Source organism: Lasioglossum baleicum, chromosome 7 (assembly GCF_051020765.1).
Source record: "Lasioglossum baleicum chromosome 7, iyLasBale1, whole genome shotgun sequence".
Taxonomy (NCBI): Eukaryota; Metazoa; Arthropoda; class Insecta; order Hymenoptera; family Halictidae; genus Lasioglossum; species Lasioglossum baleicum.
This window is the reverse complement of record NC_134935.1, coordinates 2,913,487-2,936,076: the sequence shown is the minus strand read 5'-3', so window position 1 is coordinate 2,936,076 and position 22,590 is coordinate 2,913,487. Positions and strand designations below refer to the sequence as shown.

At 37.7% G+C, this 22,590-nt stretch overlaps 1 protein-coding gene across 1 annotated transcript; it reads right to left on the bottom strand.

Annotated features, from left to right (window-relative positions):
* Positions 1–4,104: 4,104 nt before the first annotated feature.
* On the bottom strand, positions 4,105–22,001 carry LOC143210494 (uncharacterized). Its single transcript, XM_076427385.1, has 5 exons — positions 21,986–22,001; positions 12,118–12,330; positions 7,777–7,869; positions 4,364–4,912; positions 4,105–4,276 (listed from the first exon to the last, which is right to left on the bottom strand). The coding sequence occupies exons 1-5, from the start codon at positions 21,999–22,001 to the stop codon at positions 4,239–4,241; spliced, it is 909 nt and encodes a 302-aa protein (XP_076283500.1). The 3' UTR covers positions 4,105–4,238.
* Positions 22,002–22,590: the final 589 nt, after the last annotated feature.

Sequence of the window (22,590 nt, the reverse complement as noted above, 5' to 3'; positions counted from 1 at the left end):
CGTGCTTTGAGTTGTTTCAGTTGAAAACCCAAAAAATGAAAATCTCGGCAGAAAATTTCCCGCTACGGTAAATGAGAGATAAGGTACCAGGTAAGAAGAATTACTGCTGGTTTTCCCTAGTTATCGCCCCATAATAAAGTATGCCCCCTCGATCTACAGGGTCTATTTGCGATAATTTGTACCAGCGTTTTTTCCGTAAACGGTAAGCGTTAGAAACAAACGAGGAAGAAAAAGCGAGTTAAAAAGAGGAGGAAGATGTAATTAGGGATTGCAGTACCGGTATACCGGTATTTCGTGCTATTTTGCAATTTCGTGAAACCGGTATTTGCTAAGGCAAAATACCGGCATTTTCGGTATTAGCTATGAATAATAAATATTTTTTGGGGCATCTACTCTTTTTGAAATACGGTCGCCGCTGAACCAAACGACCTCATCTTTTATAATCAATTAGAAGCATTGGTTGGTTTATGAAATGATATACAAAAAAGATTTTTCAAAAAATTATAATTTACAAGGTTACATACAAAAATAAAAAAGACATTTTTTTATTCTTTTATTTCTGTCCTTGTATGACCCTGAAGACCATGGTAAACTACCTGGTTAAACTCGTCTTAAGATGCCAGCTTTCATTTGATGTAAAAAAATATGTAGGATTTCATTTAAAAAAATATAAAGGTTACCTTTGTGGTCTAGAAAAATATTTAAAATTTGCTACAACTTCCTCCTCTTCGGTTTTTTTGGTAGTGTTTACCGTTTACGAAATAAACGCTGGCATAAATAATCACAAACACCCTGTAGATCCACACCACTATTGCGGGCACTCCAGTAGTTATTGGCACTTTTGATTTAAACGGCACATATTAAGAATTCTTGGTATAGAAAGTCATTTTATATTGCTTCTTATTTATATTTCAAAATAACGTTGTAAGTTTTCATAACAGAGTTCCACATATGTATGACTGTTAGCAACGATCTAGCAAGACCGACGGATGACCACAGTGCAGTGTAAATACTATTTTATTAAAATTGTTACGAGCAAGTATACTTTATCGCTTTCTAACCTAATTTCGGACTGTACTATTTGTCTTACGATTGTTATTCACTGAATATATTCTATAATAAAAGATTTATCACTCGTAAAACTGTTTCATTTTGCTGAAACATCTCTATTAGCTTATAGTAATAGCAAGTTAAGCTCGTGTAAACATTTCAAAAAAAGATAAAAAGATTTGTACTACGATTTTGGCTTAGGGTGCCAATCATTGTACAGTTTACCTTACACCTAGAGAAGTTGCGAAATACAACTTTCTAACCAGTTGTAATTTTGCACAAAACTTTTTACGCACAACAACTTTTAAAAAATAGTCCAAGTCGCAGGGTTCAATATTAAACGAACAAGCCATCGCATAGTGGTGGTTGTAGAAACGCTTGCGACTCTTCTGGCATTTCCCTGGCCTGGGAAATTCCACCCCAGACGTCATTAAATACGGAGTTGCCGGGTATTTAAGAGACTGCGAAGCTAGATTTTCGCACCATTTTTGGCCTACCTCTCGTCTACGAGTCTACAGTCACTACGCGCTCGTTTGAACTCTCGTTATGGACATCGATACGGATATGGATGGTAGTAGTGTGGTACAATTGGCGAGCTGTGCCTTGATCATGAGTTCACTCGGAATCGCGCTCGAGGAGCAAGTGAGAGCAGGGCCTACAAGGAGACGGACAAGACTTCGTCGTCGCTACAGCGTCCATCCCCTGTGGAGAAATCGAGGTGCCGAGGGCGAATTGGTTTTATTCCGACAGATGTTAATGGACCACGAGGAGAAATTTTATGGCTATTTTCGCATGAGCAGGGGGTGCTTTAATACGTTGCTAAGCCGAATCGAAGACAAGCTGGTGAAGAAAAGCACGCGATTACGAAGTCCAATTGCTCCGAATGAACGATTGGCAGTTTGTCTACGGTAAGTGATTTTTCAACTACTGAGTGACCGAGTCAACGACTGAGCTTCTTATGTTTTGCCATCGGTGGCAGCTGCAAACCGAAATATTTTTTAATTAATCATCTATCATTGTTTTAGATACCTAGTAACGGGAGACTCGTTCAAGAACTTAAGCTACAGTTTTCGGATGGGGCATACGACCGTGCGTCAAATTGTGCACGAAACATGTCGAGCAATTTATAGTACGTTATTCAAGGAGGTGATGAGACTGCCCAACAGGGAAAAATGGGAAGCCATCAAGCAGAAATTTTGGGAGAAGTGCCGGTTCCCCAATTGTTTAGGTGCGATTGACGGAAAACACGTGAACATTAGGAAACCACCGAACTCGGGATCCCAATATTTTAATTATAAGAAAACCCATTCCATCGTACTGATGGCCCTGGCCGATGCCAGTTGCAATTATATTGCTGTGGAGGTAGGCGGGTATGGCAGAAACAGTGATGGGGGAATACTGGCAAATTCAAAACTCGGCGAGAAACTGGAAGACGGCAGCATTCAATTGTTGCCCGACGCGGACTTGCCGGGCACAACCATTTCCGCGCCCTGCGTAATTCTCGGCGACGAGGCGTTCCCGCTGAAGCGGTATACATACATATAATGAGGCCGTATCCAGGCAATCAATCAGAAGGACACGCTGATAAAACTTTATTTAATCATCGGCTTTCCATGGGGCGGCGCGTTATAGAAAATACTTTTGGGATCATGTGTCAAAAATTCAACATTTTTTACAAACGGATCAATGCACTTCCCGAGAACATTGACTTTATTATTGCGACCGCTTGCATCCTACATAATTATACTAAGAACGTACGAGAGATCGACGGTAGGATCGACGGAAGAATCCACGAGCCAGGAGGAGGAGGAAGCGCCGAGTAGGAACTCGCAGAACCCGCAACGAGGCAACGCGGCGGAGGGATTTGAAGCGAGGGAGAAATTAAAAAATTTCTTTTCTGTAAGGGGCCAGCGCACCGAACAATAATTGCGCATGACGAAAGAAGATGCGTTGCGTTGTAGTATGTGTGTGTAATTGTTTTTATCGTGTGTGTGTGTGTGTGTATGTATGTGTGTAAGGAAAGATCTAGAAGGAATGAGAGTGTGTATGAGAGAGAGGGATGCGCGGAAGAATAGAGTATAGAGAGAGCTACTGTGGAGCGCGTACAGAGTGTAAAGAGAGTGTGATTAATAGAGTGAATATAAGAGAGAGAACATTACTTTATGTACTTTATTCGTAATAAACATATTGTTAATCATTTACTCATTAACCACACGAGTCTCTTGAACCCGGATCCAACATTGTTACCATCTTTTTATACAGGGTGGTCCACGCAACTTGCACACCTATAATAACTTCGAAAATATGCGTTGCACGAAAATGTTTTGTATACTGAAGTTGCATGGTCTGAAGGGGTACATTATGTAGTGTATTTATTTTTTTTACAGGCGGCCGCGTAAAGGACATATGAAGGTCAACTTAATTTTTTCAAATGGAATGAGGTATTTTTTAATACATCAATCGATGCAGCTGGACACTCGTTATAAAAATGTACTAAAAAAATACCTAGTACTTAGTTTAGTACGAAGTACTAAAAATACCTATGTATGTCGAAAGGTTAGTATAGTTCAGGAGATATTTCAATTTAAATAACTCAAAAATACCATTACTGTCGTACTAAGACGTTAGTGTTTACTTACTTGTGTAACATCTTAGCACGACAGTAATGGTATTTTAGAGTTATTTAAATTGAAATATCTCCCGAACTGTGTGCTAACTTTTCGCCATACATAGGTTAGTACTATTTTATAACGAATGTCCAGCTGCATCGATTGATGTATTAAAAAGTACATCATTCCATTTGAAAAAATTAAGTTGACTTTCATATGTCCTTTACGCGTCCGCCTGTAAAAAAAATTAATATACTGCACAATGTATCCCTTCAGGCCATGCTACTTCTGTATACAAAACTTTTTCGTTCAACGCGTACTTTCGAAGTTATTATAGGTGTGCAAGTTGTGTAGACCACCCTGTATAACTCCGAGCGGCGAAGCCTTTAGAAGACTTAAAAAAGACTTGCTTAAAAATACTTTATTTGTAAAAGGTTGAATTTGATTTGCAGAAGGGAGAAAGTAATTTGCAGACGGGTGATATGGAGTTGCAAAAGGATGAAATTAATTTACAGTATTTAATATATTGTCGTATTTATTTAATATATTAAAATTTTTAATTAATTTTGCACAGGCGCTTTATACCCCTGTTTCGTCACTGCTTGGTGTGTTGGCATCTAAAACGAAAATATTAATATAAATTTAGTGATTCTTTTAATCATTAGTAAAACAACTATTTATTATAAATATAAAATTATACTCACTGTTGGCAAGTGTTTCGTTGTAGATTTCCTCCTGTAGTTCGGACACTTTTGCCAAGAGTGCAGATTTGACGATGTTTTGACGCCTCACGTCAAACTGACAAACCTCCAGCGCCATGCTCTTAAAAAACAGGAGCATTCTGGCTCTTACCGAGTTCTCGGTTTCGCCGCTGCTGACTGTTCTTTCGATCAGCCCGGTACATCTGCTTATGCAGTCTATTAACCCTGCTTGTTTTGTCTCCTCTATTCTGCTTCTTTTGGGTGGTGGTTGACATTCCACATCCTCGTCAGTTTCCTCAAACACAGTGTCCGTCTTTGGGGTGGGTGCACTTGAATTGTCGTCAGTGGAGGCTTCCTGTGAGCATTCCTCGGCACTAGATTTCATTCTCCTCTCTTGAAAACATGGATCTAAAAAATCCAGGGTGTTGCCGAATTTATGAGGTTTGACGGTGCCTGCCGCCTGCCCGCTTCGCGTTTGGGTGCGTCCTCGATGCTTTCTATAGCAACTTCTGATGTTCTGCCACCGCCGTTTACATTCTTCAGAACTGTTAGCTGCAAACGGAAAAATTTTTTAATTAATCATCTGTTATTGTTATTGAATTGTTGTTGTTGGAAATTAAGGTCTACCCTACGTGCACGTGGCGTATTGGGCTCTATTAGACTGTATTTAATATTCGGACACTCTTCAAAAGATGATTTGGGCCCCATTGCACATTAGAATATTACATTTTGTAGATCAGTTTGAATTTTCTTTGCGGTTCCGACCAATTGCAAGTGTTTTTATGAACATTTTTTACTACTTAACTTCTGGATTCTAAGTTCCAGCTTCGCCAAAAATATCCACTTCGCAGAGTCGGACATTACAAATATTGTCGCTTTTTAAAGAGTGTCCGCATATTCAAAATAGGAGCCGCGGCTAGCAGTAATGTAAACGTTTCTATCCAGCCCCCCCCCCCCCCCAATTGAGCTATGTCACCATTTTTTAGGACTTTCCGATAATGCAATTAAAAAATGTTTTAGACAAAGGTTTGTCAGTACTAGGCAAGGTAGATGTTCGCATATTCTGAAATCTAAAAAAATGCTTTTTACGTAGAAAAGTAAAGGTCACCTTGAGTTTTTTAAGTGGCACCACATGTTTTTGACATCGTAAGATTGTTGTTGAGATTGTTGCTGACGTCGAGACGAATTCAACAGTGTATTATACTATGACCTTGAAATGACCTCAGACTCGAAAATTTTGTGCAAACGTAACTTTAATGAAAAATGAAAAAATTATTTCTTGCAAAACAAAGCAAGTTACATTAGATGTTCGAAATGCGATCCACCTTCTACGATACAGAGCTCCGCTCTTTGTATCAGGCTTTTCGTTGTCACCATAATTATTATAAGGCGTCTCGGTTTATGTTATTACAATGCAGTTGTTATGCGATTCCGAAGTTCTTGAACATTATTGACTTTTGTGTCGTATACAACGATTTGCAGATATCCCCAAAGATAAAAATCCGAGACAGATCCGGAGAACGGTGCACAGTGCGGTATTGGACCTGAAAAGCTGGCCAAAAATCAATATTGTAAATATTTACATAGAATGTTGTAATTACGCCCCAATATAGATAAATAAACATGCCATTACGTGGTGCACTCCTTTTTTTTTGTTTATCCAAACAGTCACCCGTGTCTCCAATTAAAACATAGCACTTGTTCGATACACACGCCTTTGATCGTAGCATTCCATTCATACGCATCTCTTTCTTGTTATAATTTTTATGTTGAAAGTGATGTTTGTGACGAAATTTGGAATAGATGTTGTTACAAGAAGGTATCTACATTATATTAAGCATATCTGTGTCAATGTTAAAATTTTTTTATACGTATTTTTACCGATTTCCAATCCCGGTTAAGAGCTCTTAGATTTTCATGACAGTTTTTTGCATAAATTAGTGTTTTTAAACATATGCAACTCATCGCAACGGCATAAAAGTTATGTGGTGTTAAACTACAGGATATCTAGAATTAGTATACCGCAAAAAAGTTTTCACATTAAAAAAAAATAAAGCTCCAAATATAGCCCCTTTTCATTACCATGGTTTTAGTAACTCGCTTAAGAAAATTTATTAAGAAAATAAAATAATTGTTAAATAATAATAATAATAATAATTACTATTATTATTATTATTATTAATTTAATCATTGTTCCTAATTTGGAATCAGATTTTCTAAAAGAAGCGAAATGGACCTACTACAAGGTCTGAAGAGCTTCAAGTAAAAAAAAAAGAAAGATTTTCTAAAATCTGAAAATCATAAATACATTTTATGTATATAACAAAATATAGCAAAATTTGTACCGAACAGACACAAGAAAGCGAGTTACTAAAACCATGGTAATAAAAAGGGAGGCTATATTTGGAGTTTTATTTTTTTTTAATGTGAAAACTTTTTTGCGGTATACTAATTCTAGATATCCTGTAGTTTAACACCACATAACTTTTATGCCGTTGCGATGAGTTGCATATGTTTAAAAACACTAATTTATGCAAAAAACCGTCATGAAAATCTAAGAGCTCTTAACCAGGATTGGAAATCGGTAAAAATACGTATAAAAAAATTTTAACATTGACACAGATATGCTTAATATAATGTAGATACCTTCTTGTAACAACATCTATTCCAAATTTCGTCACAAACATCACTTTCAACATAAAAATTATAACAAGAAAGAGATGCGTATGAATGGAATGCTACGATCAAAGGCGTGTGTATCGAACAAGTGCTATGTTTTAATTGGAGACACGGGTGACTGTTTGGATAAACAAAAAGAAGGAGTGCACCACGTAATGGCATGTTTATTTATCTATATTGGGGCGTAATTACAATATTCTATGTAAATATTTACAATATTGATTTTTGGCTAGCTTTTCAGGTCCAATACCGCACTGTGTGGTGTGGCCAACGAATTGGACCATACGTTCTTATCCAACGATTTCTAAACTTGTTATTAAGATATCCTCTAATTATAATAGCATTGTGGGCAGGACACCCGTTTTGTTGAAGGTACGCCCTAATTATGGCGACAACGAAAAGTCTAATACAAAGAGCGGAGCTCTGTATCGCAGGAGGTGGGTCGCAGTTCGAACATCTGATGTAACTTGCTTTGTTTTGTAAGAAATAATTCTTCATTAAAGTTACATTTGTACAAATCTCTCGCCCGCGGACGACCCAGTACAGTAAACCCGAGATTACTGCAATAATAGCAAGTTAAGCTCGTTTAAACATTTCAAAAAGAGATAAAAAGATTTTTACTACGATTTTGACTTAGAGTGCCAATCATTGTACAGTTTACCCTACTCCGACTCCGTGTGGAATGACCATCAGAAATGTATAAACGAAGTTGTTAATAAAATATAGTGAATACTGACCTGGCAGACCCAATTCATCCGCGATCTCCCTCCAGATGATCGCCTTGAACTTGCTATCCACATATTTTGGATGCTGCAAATTATATAAGCACTCTATATGTGTGTATGTATATTTACAAGTGAGATATGGGTGAGATAATGATATGATGCTATTTACAGGTGAGATAGTGATGCAATGAGCCTATTTACAGAGCGAGGAGATAAAGAAGAAAAAGAACAAGAATATAGAATAAGGGGTGCAGATGTCTGCTTGTTTTTGGTTACACTACTAATGAGATCATATAATATAATATATCCTAACTATGTTAGTTAATGATACTTTTCCTATGTTCGGGAGTAAGCTGATTGGGCGGTAACTGTTTGGGTTTGTAGGATCTTTGCCTTTTTTAGCTATAGAAATTACTTTGGTGGCTTTCCATTCTTCCGGGAATACGCCGTATACATATAGTCGCACGTTACATAGTATGTGTGGCCACTGTAGCCAATATTTCGACAACAACCGAAAATGCGTGTGAAACGAGACCTGCCTCCTCCACTCTGATCCAATCGGCCGCGCGCACTCGTAACTACTTAGACCCGTCACCGTGTCCTGCCTGGAAACCTTCTTCTCAGGCTCGCATCAATGCAATGTCGCCAGTTCGGACCCATGCGAGATCGCGTCTTGCCACCCCCTATAATCGCGTAGTAGTGGGCGGTAACGATTTAATATCGTAGGTCTTAGCTCATTGCTGTTCCGCAATCGTAACAACTTGTTGTCATCATTCAGGTAACCTGTCAATTCCCGTATCTCAATGACTAATTAGCAACATGTGTTTTCAATATACAAGTAAAATTACTTGCTTATTTAAAATGCGCCATAACTCTTTCCTTCCAACCTAATACACACATGATATCAAAAATTATTTCGGATACACCGGAAAATAATAAAATGTTCATTTTAGGGAAACCAATAGTGTCATTTCGCCCACTACGATACTTTGCAACTGTACGCATCATGTAAAAATTTCATACGGTACACATGAGATGTGAAATACTCCAGTAACTACAAACAGCTGTTAGGTTTGAATTGTTTGTTGTTTCGGGTGAATAAAATTGCTGAATATTCTTTAGACATTACACCTTCCACGTAGTGAAAAACATTTTCAATTTGTTTATGTCCAACAAGTAGTCCAATACACTGCCCCGTAAGTACGAGCGATGGGGGGGAACAGCGCAGTGGGTTCAGATATAATAAACCGCTACCGCCCACTACTACGCGATTGTAGGGTCTGTCAAAGCGCCATCTCGTATGGATCCGAACTGGTGACATTGTATTGATACGAGAATGAGAATAAGGTTCCCAGGCAGGACGTGTCTAGGTACGAACGCGCGGCCGATTGGATCAGAGTGGAGGAGGCAGACCTCGTTTCACACGCACTTTCGGCTGTCGTCGAAATATTGGTTACAGCGGCCACACATACTACGTAGCGTCCAACGTCAAAGTCAAAACATTGGGGCTACAGGCGCGGGGCTGTGGTGGGGATGATAGCAAGACTTAGCGATAGGCTCGCTTTGTTTATGTGCCGTTCCCGAGGCTGTTCTCTATGGAGAGGTGTATCACAGTTCATTACTATTGAATTGGAAGTCGGCACTTTCTCGGGCAACATGTGTTGACTGTAAAATAATTTGTAGGCGCCCCGACTTCTCCGGAGGAAAATAAATGTAAAAATGCTACATACAGAGAGAGAGAGCGACTCCCACTAATATTCGGACGCTCAAAAAAAGACGATGACTTTTTAAATATTCTACTATACGATTTTAACTTTTTTGTGAAGGTAGAGCAATTAGTTTACTACAGGATGGGAAAAGAAATTTTTTAAAAAATTGCAATTGATCGGAATTGTAGAAAAAATACTAAAAGTTGCATTTTACAATTTTTTTATGTGGGCCTATATTGAAAATTTAAAAAGTACGTTTTGTAGGTCTGTGTCAATTGTGAAAGTTTCATCGAAATCGGTTAAAATTCGTGAAAAATTGAAATTTTCAACATCTTTGAATGTTTGCAGCTTATTGCAACATCGACTGATTTTGAAGGAATTTTCAGAATTGACACAGATCTACAAAACGTATGTTTTAAATTTTCAATATAGGCAATGTTACGAGCCAGGGCCGCGAGCAGCACGAGTGGCCGGCGAAGGGTTATTACCCTAGGAATATGATATAAATTTGTTAGTTAAGGAACGCGGACGAACCCGATGCGAAATTGGGGAGCCGCTAGGATTATTGACAGCGAGGACGAACCTGACGCGAAGTCAGGGAGCCTCTAGGAATGGAGTCAAACGCAGACGAACCCGATGCAAAACCGGGGAGCTGCTAGGAGGTTGTATAATAGCACAGACGAACCTGATGCGAAATCAGGGAGCTGTTAGGATGCGGACGAACCCAATGCAAAACTGGGGAGCCGCTAGGTTGGATAAATCTCTGTTCGGACAATTGGAATGTCGCGAAAGAACCTGATGGTTAATCAGGGAATTGCTAGGATAATTAGTAAGCCTCGTAACTAGTATAATTTAATTGATACAATCCGAGCGGTAAGATTGTATCATGTGGGGACGTTCAATTACTTGGTTAGGATATTGGACGATAATTATGGGTTTAATGAATTTGAGTTAATTATCAAAGAAGACAAATATATTCTTACTATAGAGTTTCGTTCTACAAGTGTACTTGTGTCGCGAATGAACTGAATTTAGAATAGGAAAGAAATTGAAAGGTGATATTACCTAAGCTAAGACGCACGGTGTTGACGCACTGGCAATGCGGGGGACTCGGAGCAACCTTGTCACTGCCTAACAGATTTTAGACCGAACTCGCGGAATCTGTACGGTTAAACTTTGATTCAAAAGGAACGAACGTCCGATCTCACTGGTAGTTGACTTCCGAGATGCAGCACGACGCGACACTATTCGTGATTACGACAGTACTAGCCCACGAGAGTAGAAATGTAAGGGCTTATATAGCCCTGCAATGACGGGTGGTACTTGTCAGTACCCTTCAAGTGAACATTCGTATTTTGTCAACGACCAGTTGGTCGTGCGTACGTTTGGGCCCTAAACTAACCTAAACAATTATGTAGATTTATCTAGGGTAGCTCTGTTCGTTTATCTAGGACGGTTTCTGCCAGAGATGATATTGAACACCTGTTCGTCATCCGTAACAGCAATATAGAAAAACATGAAAGAGGAAAAAGTAGTACATACTGTTTTTTATACGCACAACGCAACGACATATGTAATTTTTTTGTGTTTATGATATTTTGTTAGATATGAAGGTGATCTTCAATTTTTTTAAATAGAATGCTTTATTATTTCTTATGTCACATGAGAGCGCGTGTCTAGTCGAATTCATTCGTATACTGTGCAGTGACCCTCAAGGTCATGCAAGGTCAGAAACGAAAGAAGCATTTTGAAATACTTGCAAACACATTGGTATTAAATATTCAAAATGCTTCTTTCGTTTCCGAGCTTGCATGACCTTGAGGGTCGCTGTACAATATACGGATTTACATCTAACAAAATATTATAAACACAAAAAAATTACATATGTCGTTGCGTTGCGTATAAAAAACAGTATGTACTACTTTTTCCTCTTCCATGTTTTTCTAATAATTTGCAAGAGAAACGCTGGCCAGGAATAGATCCACACAACGTGCTCTTCAAATTTTCAATAAAGAGCCACCCCAAAAAAATTGCGAAATACAACTGTTAGTATTTCCTCTGCAATTCTGACCAATTGCATTTTCCACAAATCTTTTTCCACGTCATGTAATCAATTAATAATTGTACTAACTTTTCAAAAAAATCAAACTCTTTGTTATAACGTTTAAATTCCTTAACAACGTATTCGCCACCTATTGACACGACAAACTCTGACAAGTTCTAGTCAATAGCTTTTTAAATAAATACAGCATGTTATATTCTGCCTATGCCACACCGCGCCGGAGCGGCGGCCGGAAAAATTTCGGAGAGCTTGGAATTTCTCCGGCGACCAGACCGGCTTTAGCATTGGCATCTCCTGAGGTGTAGAGGGAAGTAAAAGATTCAGGGCACCCCTGGGGTTTGTCCGCGAACCCCTGCGCTTGACCTTTGCGCGAGCCTCACGAATTACGACCAGCCCACCGGACACAAAACTAAAGGGTCCAAAATGTCCGCACGCCGGAGACGGTGCAAACTAAAGAGTCCTTTAAGGGAATGGTAATAAAGCATCTTAGACTAGTTGGTAAAGAAGAAATAGAAGAAAGTATAGACTATCGTGATTTGGCGAAAAAATTATTTTATAAATTATAGACAAAACTTCGCTTACTAGACATGATGACGATGGTGATGCTTCGAAATCCATGCTTGCAGACCCTGGTGTAAGTGGTTGTTCTGGACGTGGTACGGAGCAATCTTTTTCGTGCAGTTGGTTTGTTGATGCTTTGCGATCCATGCTTGGAGCACCCCGTCCAATGTGGGTGGTTGTTCTGCTCGTAGCAAGCAGGGAAACGTTTTGTAGCTTTAGTTAAAAGTTTAGTGGCTGCAAAAAAGGATTAAAAACCGTAAAGACATTCAAAGTGCCTGCGTAAGACGCGTGAGTTCGTTTGTTTTCTGTGTGCGGACTCTCGAGCGCACAGTAGTCCGAAAACACGATTTTACTGGCCAAAAGTCAATTTTCGATGTTCAACATTTTGGAAAACTTTTTCGAATAAAAGTAACAACACATCAAACCTTCAAAATCCAAAATTCTAAGAACTCGTTATTATACAGCATTATATTAGGCGAAGTAAAAAGTTCTGAGCGTTTTTCGCTTTATCAATAAAGCTCAGAACTTTTTACTTCACCTTATATAAGAACAAGTTTAAATAAATGTTTTTTATATATATATATAATATTAAAACAGACGTGTTATCATTATTTAATTAGTTTGTAAGCATTATTTAATTAGTTTGTAAGCATTATTTAATACATGTACAAATGTTGCAATGTTGTTAACAATTTCTACTTTGAGAAGGCTTTTAAAAAAAATGGTTAAGAGTGATAAGCACCAGACTTGTTTTATATAAAATTTTAAACTATTGCGAATAAGAGCATATCAATTTTAAGTGTCACCTCCTGACGCCTTGTAGTTTATACGATAATTATATGTATAGGCTCTTGAAGCGTAGGCTCTTGAATAGTGACTTGCACTCTGATGTAATATAAACTGCGCGAGTCATATCTGCTTGTTAATATTACTTTGTCTAGTCTAAAGTCCAAACTGTTACATAGTATGTACACTCCTCAAAAGAATTAAGGGATCACCTCTGCGAACCCGAAAAATTGCAACTAGTTTATACGATCATAACTCCGGCCAAAATTGCCGTATCGATATCGTTAAACAATGGTTTGAAAGCCTGAAACCTCTAGTTTCAGATGTTCTGTTTCAAATTGTTGCTATGTTGGTTTTTTACAAAGTTATAGCGAGATGAAGACAACATTGACGGTTAACAAAAATTTTGGCAACTTTGTAACATCACACGGGGAGAAAAATTTTTTTTTTCATAAATCGTGTTAATATCATTTGGAATGACTATCTTTCCTGTGTAAAATGTGTGGTTGTTGATTATTGTGCGACTTTTTTTGTTCGAGTTATTCAACAATGAAGTAAATATTGGCTTTTTAAGTTTAGCTGGCTCCAGAAAGCCAAAAAATTATTATTATATTAAAATTATATTATTAAATTGTCATTGATTGACAAATATACGAAATCGACGAACTAATTCTGTTGAATGCGATGTTCATTTTAGTCGTTTAGTCGTTTTCCGTTCGAATACTGTACGAACAGCACATCCAGCAACCGGCAAAACATTCTCGCCGAGAATGTCCCTTTTGTCGAGGGAAAATTGCGGAAAAAAAATAAAATACGAAAAACGCGGGAATTTATTACACAACCCAATAGTTACAAATAATTATTATCGATGATAGACATTATCTTTGACTGGTAAACAACCTTTATAAATGACAACAATTCTTTTTGTTCATAAGGACCCGTTATCGATGATGAAAATAATTTTTGGCTATTAGCATTAGTAATCATTGTCCAAGACAGAAATTTTATTGGCCTACTAATTACACTAGTTTACAAAATGAAATTGATTTCATGTACATTTGATGAGAGGTAACTTTTCTCATCGATTTTCTCCCGCTAAATTCGAAAATAAAGGTTAAAATTTTTTTTATGGAACAGTTTTTAGATTTTGGAACAGTTTCTAGATGTATCCGATTTGGTCGTTCTTGGTACCAAATGAAAGACATTGAAATGATGAGCAAATACGTATAATGAGATCTTTAATTGCTTAAGCGGTTCAAAAGATATTGATGAAAATAGTCCAGATTAAAAAAAGAATTACATTTTTAAGCATATTCTGTGGCCACGGAAAAATAGAAACCGATAAAGAACGTCCGGTTTCTCTTCATATACGTAAAGCAAAAAATAACACCAACCAGAAATGACAAAGTTATTAGCGATTAAGTGAATAAATCCAAACCCCACATTTGCTGAATATATTAATTTTTTCGACAAGAGTGGCCATGCCGGCAACGGTTTTTTTTTGTTCTCGCGTTGATGCCACTGCTACAACGAAAGAAAGGAAAAGCTCGCGCGAGCTTCGAAAATTTTCTTTTCGTCCCTCTAATAAAATCGTAGTCGTTACAGTAAAATAAGAAGCGATTGTGTAGGCAGTGCCAATGCTCGCTCCAAACCCCGGTAATCCGCAATAACCAAATTACTACAGCGTGTCTTTACAAAACACTGATTATCGCCAGAAAACGCAGAAAAAGTCCACGAAGTCACCGTGTCATAGAGCAATAAAAACTCGACCGTACGCCCCAACATTATTACCATCGTCGAACTCGCACCTGGACCGCCTACCTGCGTATACACAGTAAACTGGGGCCCTACCGTCGAACCTACAGAGGTGTCTTGGCATCTAGCTGCTATAATCTGGGTTACAAGATACGTCAACAAATTTAAATCTAAAGCACGACATATTCGAGCGTTCAGAAACGCGGTTTCCAGACCACATAATATGACTGTAATTACTCTGTCCAACAAAATCAATCTTTTTTCATGTTCTACAATTATTGTTGGGTGATTCTTATAGAATTTTTTGCGGTGATTCTGAATCTGCCCTTAATTTTTCCCCCAGATGCACAGTTTTTGAGAAACATGACTTTGAAAAACAAAGGTATTTGTCAACTTTAAACAAATATTGTGATGTTATTATAAAAGGTATTGAATTGTTCTTTACAGCAAAAGATTCTTTAGACTTTCCCAAATCCAGTGATATCCAATACTAATACAAAATCGTTGTCGATCAAATTCGTTGTCGGTTAAAGGCGTTGTCGGCTAAAGCTATTGTCGGACAAATCTGGAGTCGGAGAAATGTTGTCGGCGAAAACCGTGTCAGAGAAATCTGTGTCGGTGATTTCCATGGGACCCGTGTCAATTATATGCATTGTGAAGGTTTCATCGAAATCGGTTGATGCGGCAAATAACGTCAGGCATTGAAATATGTAAGAATCCTAGATACTCTTGCAGTTAAATAGAGGCCAAAAATCGTGAAAATCTGCAATTTTAACCATCTGTAAACGTTTGCAGCTCATTGCAACGTCGACCGATTAATAATTCATTAAATGATAAACTATATTTACCTTCTAAACTATTAGCTCTACTATGCCGTCCGCCTATTTAAGAGGAACTGTCCGCATCCTCTACAATTGATACGAAATCAATTGAAGATGATGCAGAAGATTCAGATCAAGAGGAATTTGAATTACCGACGCTTAAATATTTGGATAACTTAGAACTGATATCAGAAATACATATACAATGTATAATACACAATTAAATAATTATAATTATAAAGTACTATAGAGGGTCCGTACGATCGCGAATTTGAAAATCAACTGCCGTTTTGCGAAAAGTTAAGCATAAACATCGCGATGTGTCGCGACAGACATAGCGCCGTGCCGTGTTTTGGTAGAGGAAGCATGAAGAGTGTGCGTGTGAGTGAGAGGAAGAGCGCAAAGAGTGTGCGTGCGAGAGAGAAAGAGTGACAAAAGGACGATTCGAGGAAGACGTTTAAAAGACGTGGAGAATGACGACGAGAAAAGACGATCGCCACGTTCTTTGATTGCGTAAAGATAATTGTGAGAGTAACTTCACACGGAGCCGAATTTCACCAATCCGAGCGCGAACTCAATTTATATAATTTTTGTGTTTTATAAAGTGCATTATTAAAGTTTTATTCTTCGTTCCTGTGAGTGGCCGGTATTTCCTACCACTTCTGTTCCCACAGTACCTAATTATAATTATATGTGTGAAGGATGCCCGGCGCAAGCGATATTGTAATTCGTAATTTCCGTTAAAGCAAGCGACGGTCAGCGTTGTTTCGGGACGCGCGAATAGATGAAAAACGCAAAGCGACGAGCGAAGAATGAACGTTAGAAATCACACTGTGATTATCACAGTCGTGTCCGATCGTCGCGAGAGCAAACATCACCTTGTAACATCATCATCCCAAATATCGTTAAAATAAATACGCGTTTGTTACCCACATATTGCTGAATGCCATCTCATTCCAAACCCGATCCTACATGTATACAATGTATACATATTACTTATGATAGTTAGACTGAACTAAACTATAACTAAAATATATTACGTTGCAAAATATCGATATGCGTGTCACTTTAATTATGACCACGAAAAACAAGTTCCAAAAATAAAAAATTTTCAAGTTTGATGCGGCAAGTTTTCTCATTATTTGATCGATCTAAAATTTCGTGTCGATTATTTTTTTAGCCAGTATCACAATTCTAGGGAGATATTTCGTCGTAACGCGACGCGATCGCGGATTCATTAAACGCTACTCCACGAAACGAACCACCACGAAATCATTCAAACGCGAAATGGAAACATGGCTGGCACTTACCAACAACAATAATAGGGAGGCGGCGGCTGTTCGGCAGCGATTTCTGTTTCCTGATTGACCCTCGATAACTGGCAGTACTGTTTCTGACACGGGCTTTATTTTCAAGTGCTCTAATCGCCACTTCATCCAACTCACGATTGACTTACTTCGTGGTGGCTCGGGAGCGTGGAAGCGGGGCGTCCCCCACTTTTACCTTAACATTTCCCCCACCGTTACGCTCGACCCAATGCGATTCGTTCGCGCCTGAGGGATGGATCGCCGGAGTCTGCGCCCTGGCTTTAGGAGAATGTCTGTATACTCCACGGCAGGTTTGCCAGATGCGGCCCCTTACGTTTCCGTCCCTCGCCATCAAGCTGCGTTAAGCCTGCCTTCACTTCCCCCACTCTTACCACTGCCGCTGCCGCGTACCGCGTGGAGCATGCTACCGAGTGGCGCAGAAAACACCGTACGCTTATACAAGCTGATTTGCTTCGGAAAGGTAGGCTATACTGCTATAATGAAATAAATTTATTCGTGTATTGTTAAATAAACACACATTAAGGTTTGAAAAATGTATATTTGCGACCTGCTAATTACAATCACTGCTATTGCTTTCGCTAGTATTCTATTCTACCTAAAGGTAGGCTATACTGCAATAACGAAATAAATTTATTCGTGTATACATATAACAATATACAATGTAGCGATTACATTATAAGCGACGATTTTGTAAAAAATTTTAATAGCGATATGTACAAAAAAGAAAGTATACCACAAGAATTTGCAAATTTAATTATAGAAAGCGAAAGCGAATTTATCAGCGAAAGCGATGATTGTAATTAGCAGGTCGCAAATATACATTTTTCAAACCTTAATTTGTGTTTATTTAACAATACACGAATAAATTTATTTCATTATAGCAGTATAGCCTACCTTTCCGAAGCAAATCAGCTTGTATAAGCGTACGGTGTTTTCTGCGTCACTCGTAGCATGCTCCACGCGGCACGCGGCAGCGGCAGTGGTAAGAGTGGGGGAAGCGAAGGCAGGCTTAACGCAGCTTGATGGCGAGAGACGGAAAAGTAAGGGGCCGGGCACGTCCAGCATCTGGCAACCCTGGTCTAGGTTTGAATGCGCGGCAGTGTGCCCAGATTCCACGTTTTTTTCGCGCATGCGCGACTTTTCAGCCTCAGTAAAGTACGCTTCGCGAGGAAATGTGGCACCTTGAGCGCCATGCCGAATGGAACTGATTATGAAAAACGAATGAATGACAAGTGTATTTGTATACATATATGTATATTCGTATACATATGAAATATTGAAATATAATATATATGTATATATTCAGATAATAATATAATTCCGACTTATTCTATTGTATTTAGAGGATGGGGAAGAGGAAAGGAGTGCTAAAATAATTAAGCAAGATAAATAATAAACAACAAAATATTTTATTTATCAAATTCAATACACGACTTCTTCAGCGGCAATATTAAGTGGACACGCTTAAAATTCGCATAACTTTTTAGAAATTGGTCCAAAGGACTTGAATTCTTTTAAGATGTTAGACCGGTTAGTTCGCTAGAGAATAAGTAAACAAAAATTTATTACGATTGCAATTGGTAGTAATTATACAAAATATTAAAAAATGATGTTTTGACAACTTTTTTATCTGGGCCTGTAACGATAATTTAAAAAATGCGTTTTATAGATTTCGGTAACTTATATGCATACTGAAAATTTCATCGAAATCGGTCAACATTGCAATGAGCTACATACGTTTAAAGATGAGAGCTTAAGGGTGAAAGTCGCAGATTTTCAGCCTTGCCAGGGCATTTCGCCCTTACGTGATCATCTTTAAACGTTTGTAGAAATTTTCAGTATGCATATAAGTTACCGAAATCTATAAAACATATTTTTTAAATTATCGTTATAGGCCCAGATAAAAAAGTTGGCAAAACATTATATTTTAAAATTTTGTATAATTCCTACCAATTGCAATCGTAATAAATTTTAGTTTACTTATTCTCTAGCGAACTAGTCGGTCTAATATCTTTAAAAAATTCAAGTCCTTTGGACCAATTTCTAAAAAGTTATGCGATTTTTAAGCGTGTCCACTTATTATCGCCGCTGACTGTAGCTGCCTCATGGCTCTGCTACATCATTGCATCGGCCGCAACATAGCTACGTTACTGGTTTGACTGGCATGCGCGAAAAAAAACGTGGAATCTGGGCACACTGATGCGCGGCCGATTGGGTCAGAGTGGAGGAGGCAGGCCTCGTTGCACACGCATTTGCGGCTGTGTCGTCGAAGCATTGGCTACAGCGACCACACATACCATGTAGCGTGCAACGTGGAAGTCAAAACATTGGGACTACGGGCGCGGCTGTGGTGGGGATAGGCAGACCTAGCAATGATAGGCTCGATTTGTTTATGTGCCGTTCCCGGGGCTGTTCTCTATGGAGAGGTTTATGACAGGTCATTACTATTGAGCTGGAAGTCGGCACTTTCTCGGACAACACCAGTTGTACTTTACTTAACTCAGTTTGCGACATTTTTAATTTTCCGATTAATAAGGTCACTATCGTTTTGAAAACAGCGAGATAAACGATTTTCTTGAATCCATATTTATTAAGCTTAACATTTTTAAAACTAAGAAAATGAAAACACTATCCGGATGTGGCGTGTTTCAGTATTTTTCAAAAATCAGACGATCAATGAAATGATAATTAAAATAAACAACAATTAAAGATAATAATTCTGTTTACGATTAATCTAAAAATCGCAGTATCTTATAATTGTTTTAGTTTTTAATTATTCTCGAGTATCCATACTTCCGTGAACGTTGATCTACATACAATTAATGCACATGTATCATTCCATGCAAAATAGGACTCCTGTTTCGAATTTTGTTCAAATTTGGATATGTTGCAGTCTTTAGTAAAATATGAATGTATCTCAAAGAGAATTCTTTGAAATCTTGAAAATTGATGGTTCTACGCGGACGTGGAATATGAGGTGTCACAACTTTTTCATTAAATTATAACGGCCAAACTAACAAAACAATGACAATTTTAGTTTTGGGTGCACATACTGAAACCATAAGAGTATTTAATAAAAATTATTTCAGTTGAAAAAATATCTATTTTCATAGTTTATTTTGCAATTGTTTTTGAAACAGGCGCATTGCTATCATACCGTCAGGAAATTGGAAAAATAAAAATAATCATAATATAGCCCCAAGTGTCCTCTTTATGGACCCGTTTTTAAAAATACGGATATTTCAAAATTGGCGACATGAAAATTATTTGAAGTGAACGCTGCACCGAAATCATACGTACTTCATAATACGTACCGCTATTTTATAATTGTAATCCAATTGCAATTGCGAATTACATTGTACTTTAATTGAATGAAGATATGAATTATAAATTACAATATGACTGAATTACGATGTAATTCAATTATTTTGTATTAGGTCGGAGAGAGAGTGCTTACGGTTTTTCTTATTTTGATTTTAGTTAAAAACCGTAAGAACTTTCGATCCGGCCTAATAATTTTGATTCCTGGAGTAATTCAATTGTAATTCTGCACAAACTCTGAACCCACTGCTGTTCCTCTACCGCCTCGTACGGCGCAGTGTATTGGACTACTTGTTGGACATAAACAAATTGAAAATGTTTTTTCACTATATGAAAGGTGTCTCATCTCAACTTGGCCACAAGTGTCTTCCAGGTGGAAGACAGATAAAAGAGTCGCTGCACACTGTGTTCGGGTTGACGGGAACCCCAAAAATGAATAGCTGCAGCTTACAACTGACCGTGGAGGTCTGCAAGGTTTATAGCACATAATTGCTATTGAGGCATAGGAAGATGTCAGAGTCTTCCTTCGTGGCTCCGACAATAAAGTAATAAAAAACTAAATGTATTTAAGCGAGGCTTTCTCTAAAAAATAGCAAGGAATCACGTCCGTAGAAAAAGGTATATTTGCAATATACATACTATATTCCGGTACGTTGTCGAACTTTCGATGCCGTGGGTGTGGTCACGTCGATAAAAACGACCTTGTTATTAGAAAAAAAATCAAATTAAAAGTTAAATTAGAAAAAATTTGTTCTCCTTTCTTTGTTGTTTTTATGTATATGCACTCCATGTGAGTACATTACTTTAAATTATAAAAAATACAAATCTAATTATTAATTTTTTTCGTTGATTATTGAGATCCTTTGAGTACCACCGATTTTTTTTTGTTTAGAACTGGACGTTAATATGAACGTTATAATACAAAAAAGTTTGCGACATTTTTAACTTTCCGATAAATAAGGTCACTATCGTTTTGAAAACAGCGAAATAAACGATTTTCTTGAATCCATATTTATTAAGCTTAACATTTTTAAAACTAAGAAAATGAAAACACTATCCGGATGTGGCGTGTTTCAGTTTTTTGAATTCATCAATGAAATGATAATTAAAATAAACAACAATTAAAGATAACAATTCTGCTTACGATTGATCTAAAAATCGCAGTATCTTATAATTGTTTTAGTTTTTAATTATTCTCGATTATCCATTTCAAAGAGAATTCTTTGAAATCTTGAAAATTGATGGTTCTACGCGGACGTGGAATATGAGGTGTCACAACTTTTTCATTAAATTATAACGGCCAAACTAACAAAACAATGACAATTTTACTTTTGGGTGCACATAGTGAAACCATAAGAGTATTTAATAAAAATTATTTCAGTTGAAAAAATATTTATTTTCATAGTTTATTTTGCAATTGTTTTTTAAATAGGCGCATTGCTGTCATACCGCCCGGAAATTGGAAAAATAAAAATAATTATAATATAGCCCCAAGTGTGCTCTGTGCTGACCCGTTTTTAAAAATACTGATACTTGAAAATTGGCGACATGAAAATTATTTAAAGTGAACGCTGCACCGTCCGACGTAGGGCGAAAACTTCTCTCGACAATTACGCCGCTAAAAGCCGGAATCACAGACCCGGATTTATCTCACATCCTAAGTTTCAGGAGGCAGGTTTACGTCGACCCAGAAGATCCCAAAATATACCGACCACTTTTACAATAACAATAGACAATATTACATATAGAATATTTGCTGCAACAGAGAAACAAACATGCTTTAAATGCCAACAAGAAGGACACATTGCAAGCCAATGCCTAAACACGGTAAACTCGGACACATCGAATCCACAAGCCTATACACAAGCACAGACATACCCAAATCCAACCCCATACCCCCCTAGCACCGATCCTATAACTGAAACCAATACACAAACAGAAACGGACGTCACCGAAGAAACTGAAATACAAACACATAATTTCCTCGGAACAGTCAAACCTAGAAATGAGGAAACAAAAGACTCAAAAAGGTATAATGCAGAGAGAAAACGACCACCATCCACAACGTCCTAGGAAAGCATGACGAATGTAGTGAAATTAAGTGATTTAAATCAGACTCCAGTAACAGTAACTACACCACAACCTTTCTTTCCAACATTAACGAGCGTGAAAACAAAATAAAAAAGAAACTTTGCTGCAGGGATAAAAAAAAAATAGATCCAGTAATAAACTCCAATATAAACATGAACGAATTAATCAACTGTCTTCAATTAACAAAAGATTCATCACCGGGTCCGGATAATATTCCTAACAGATTACTAAAAAACCTTCCCATATGGGAAGGGAAAAACTACCTACTCCAAATATACAACTGCATATGGACACATGAGGTTTTTCCTGATAATTGGAGGAAAGCCATAGTCGTTCCAGTCCTCAAACCAGACAAAAGTAAAGATAAACCAGAGAATTATCGCCCAATCGCC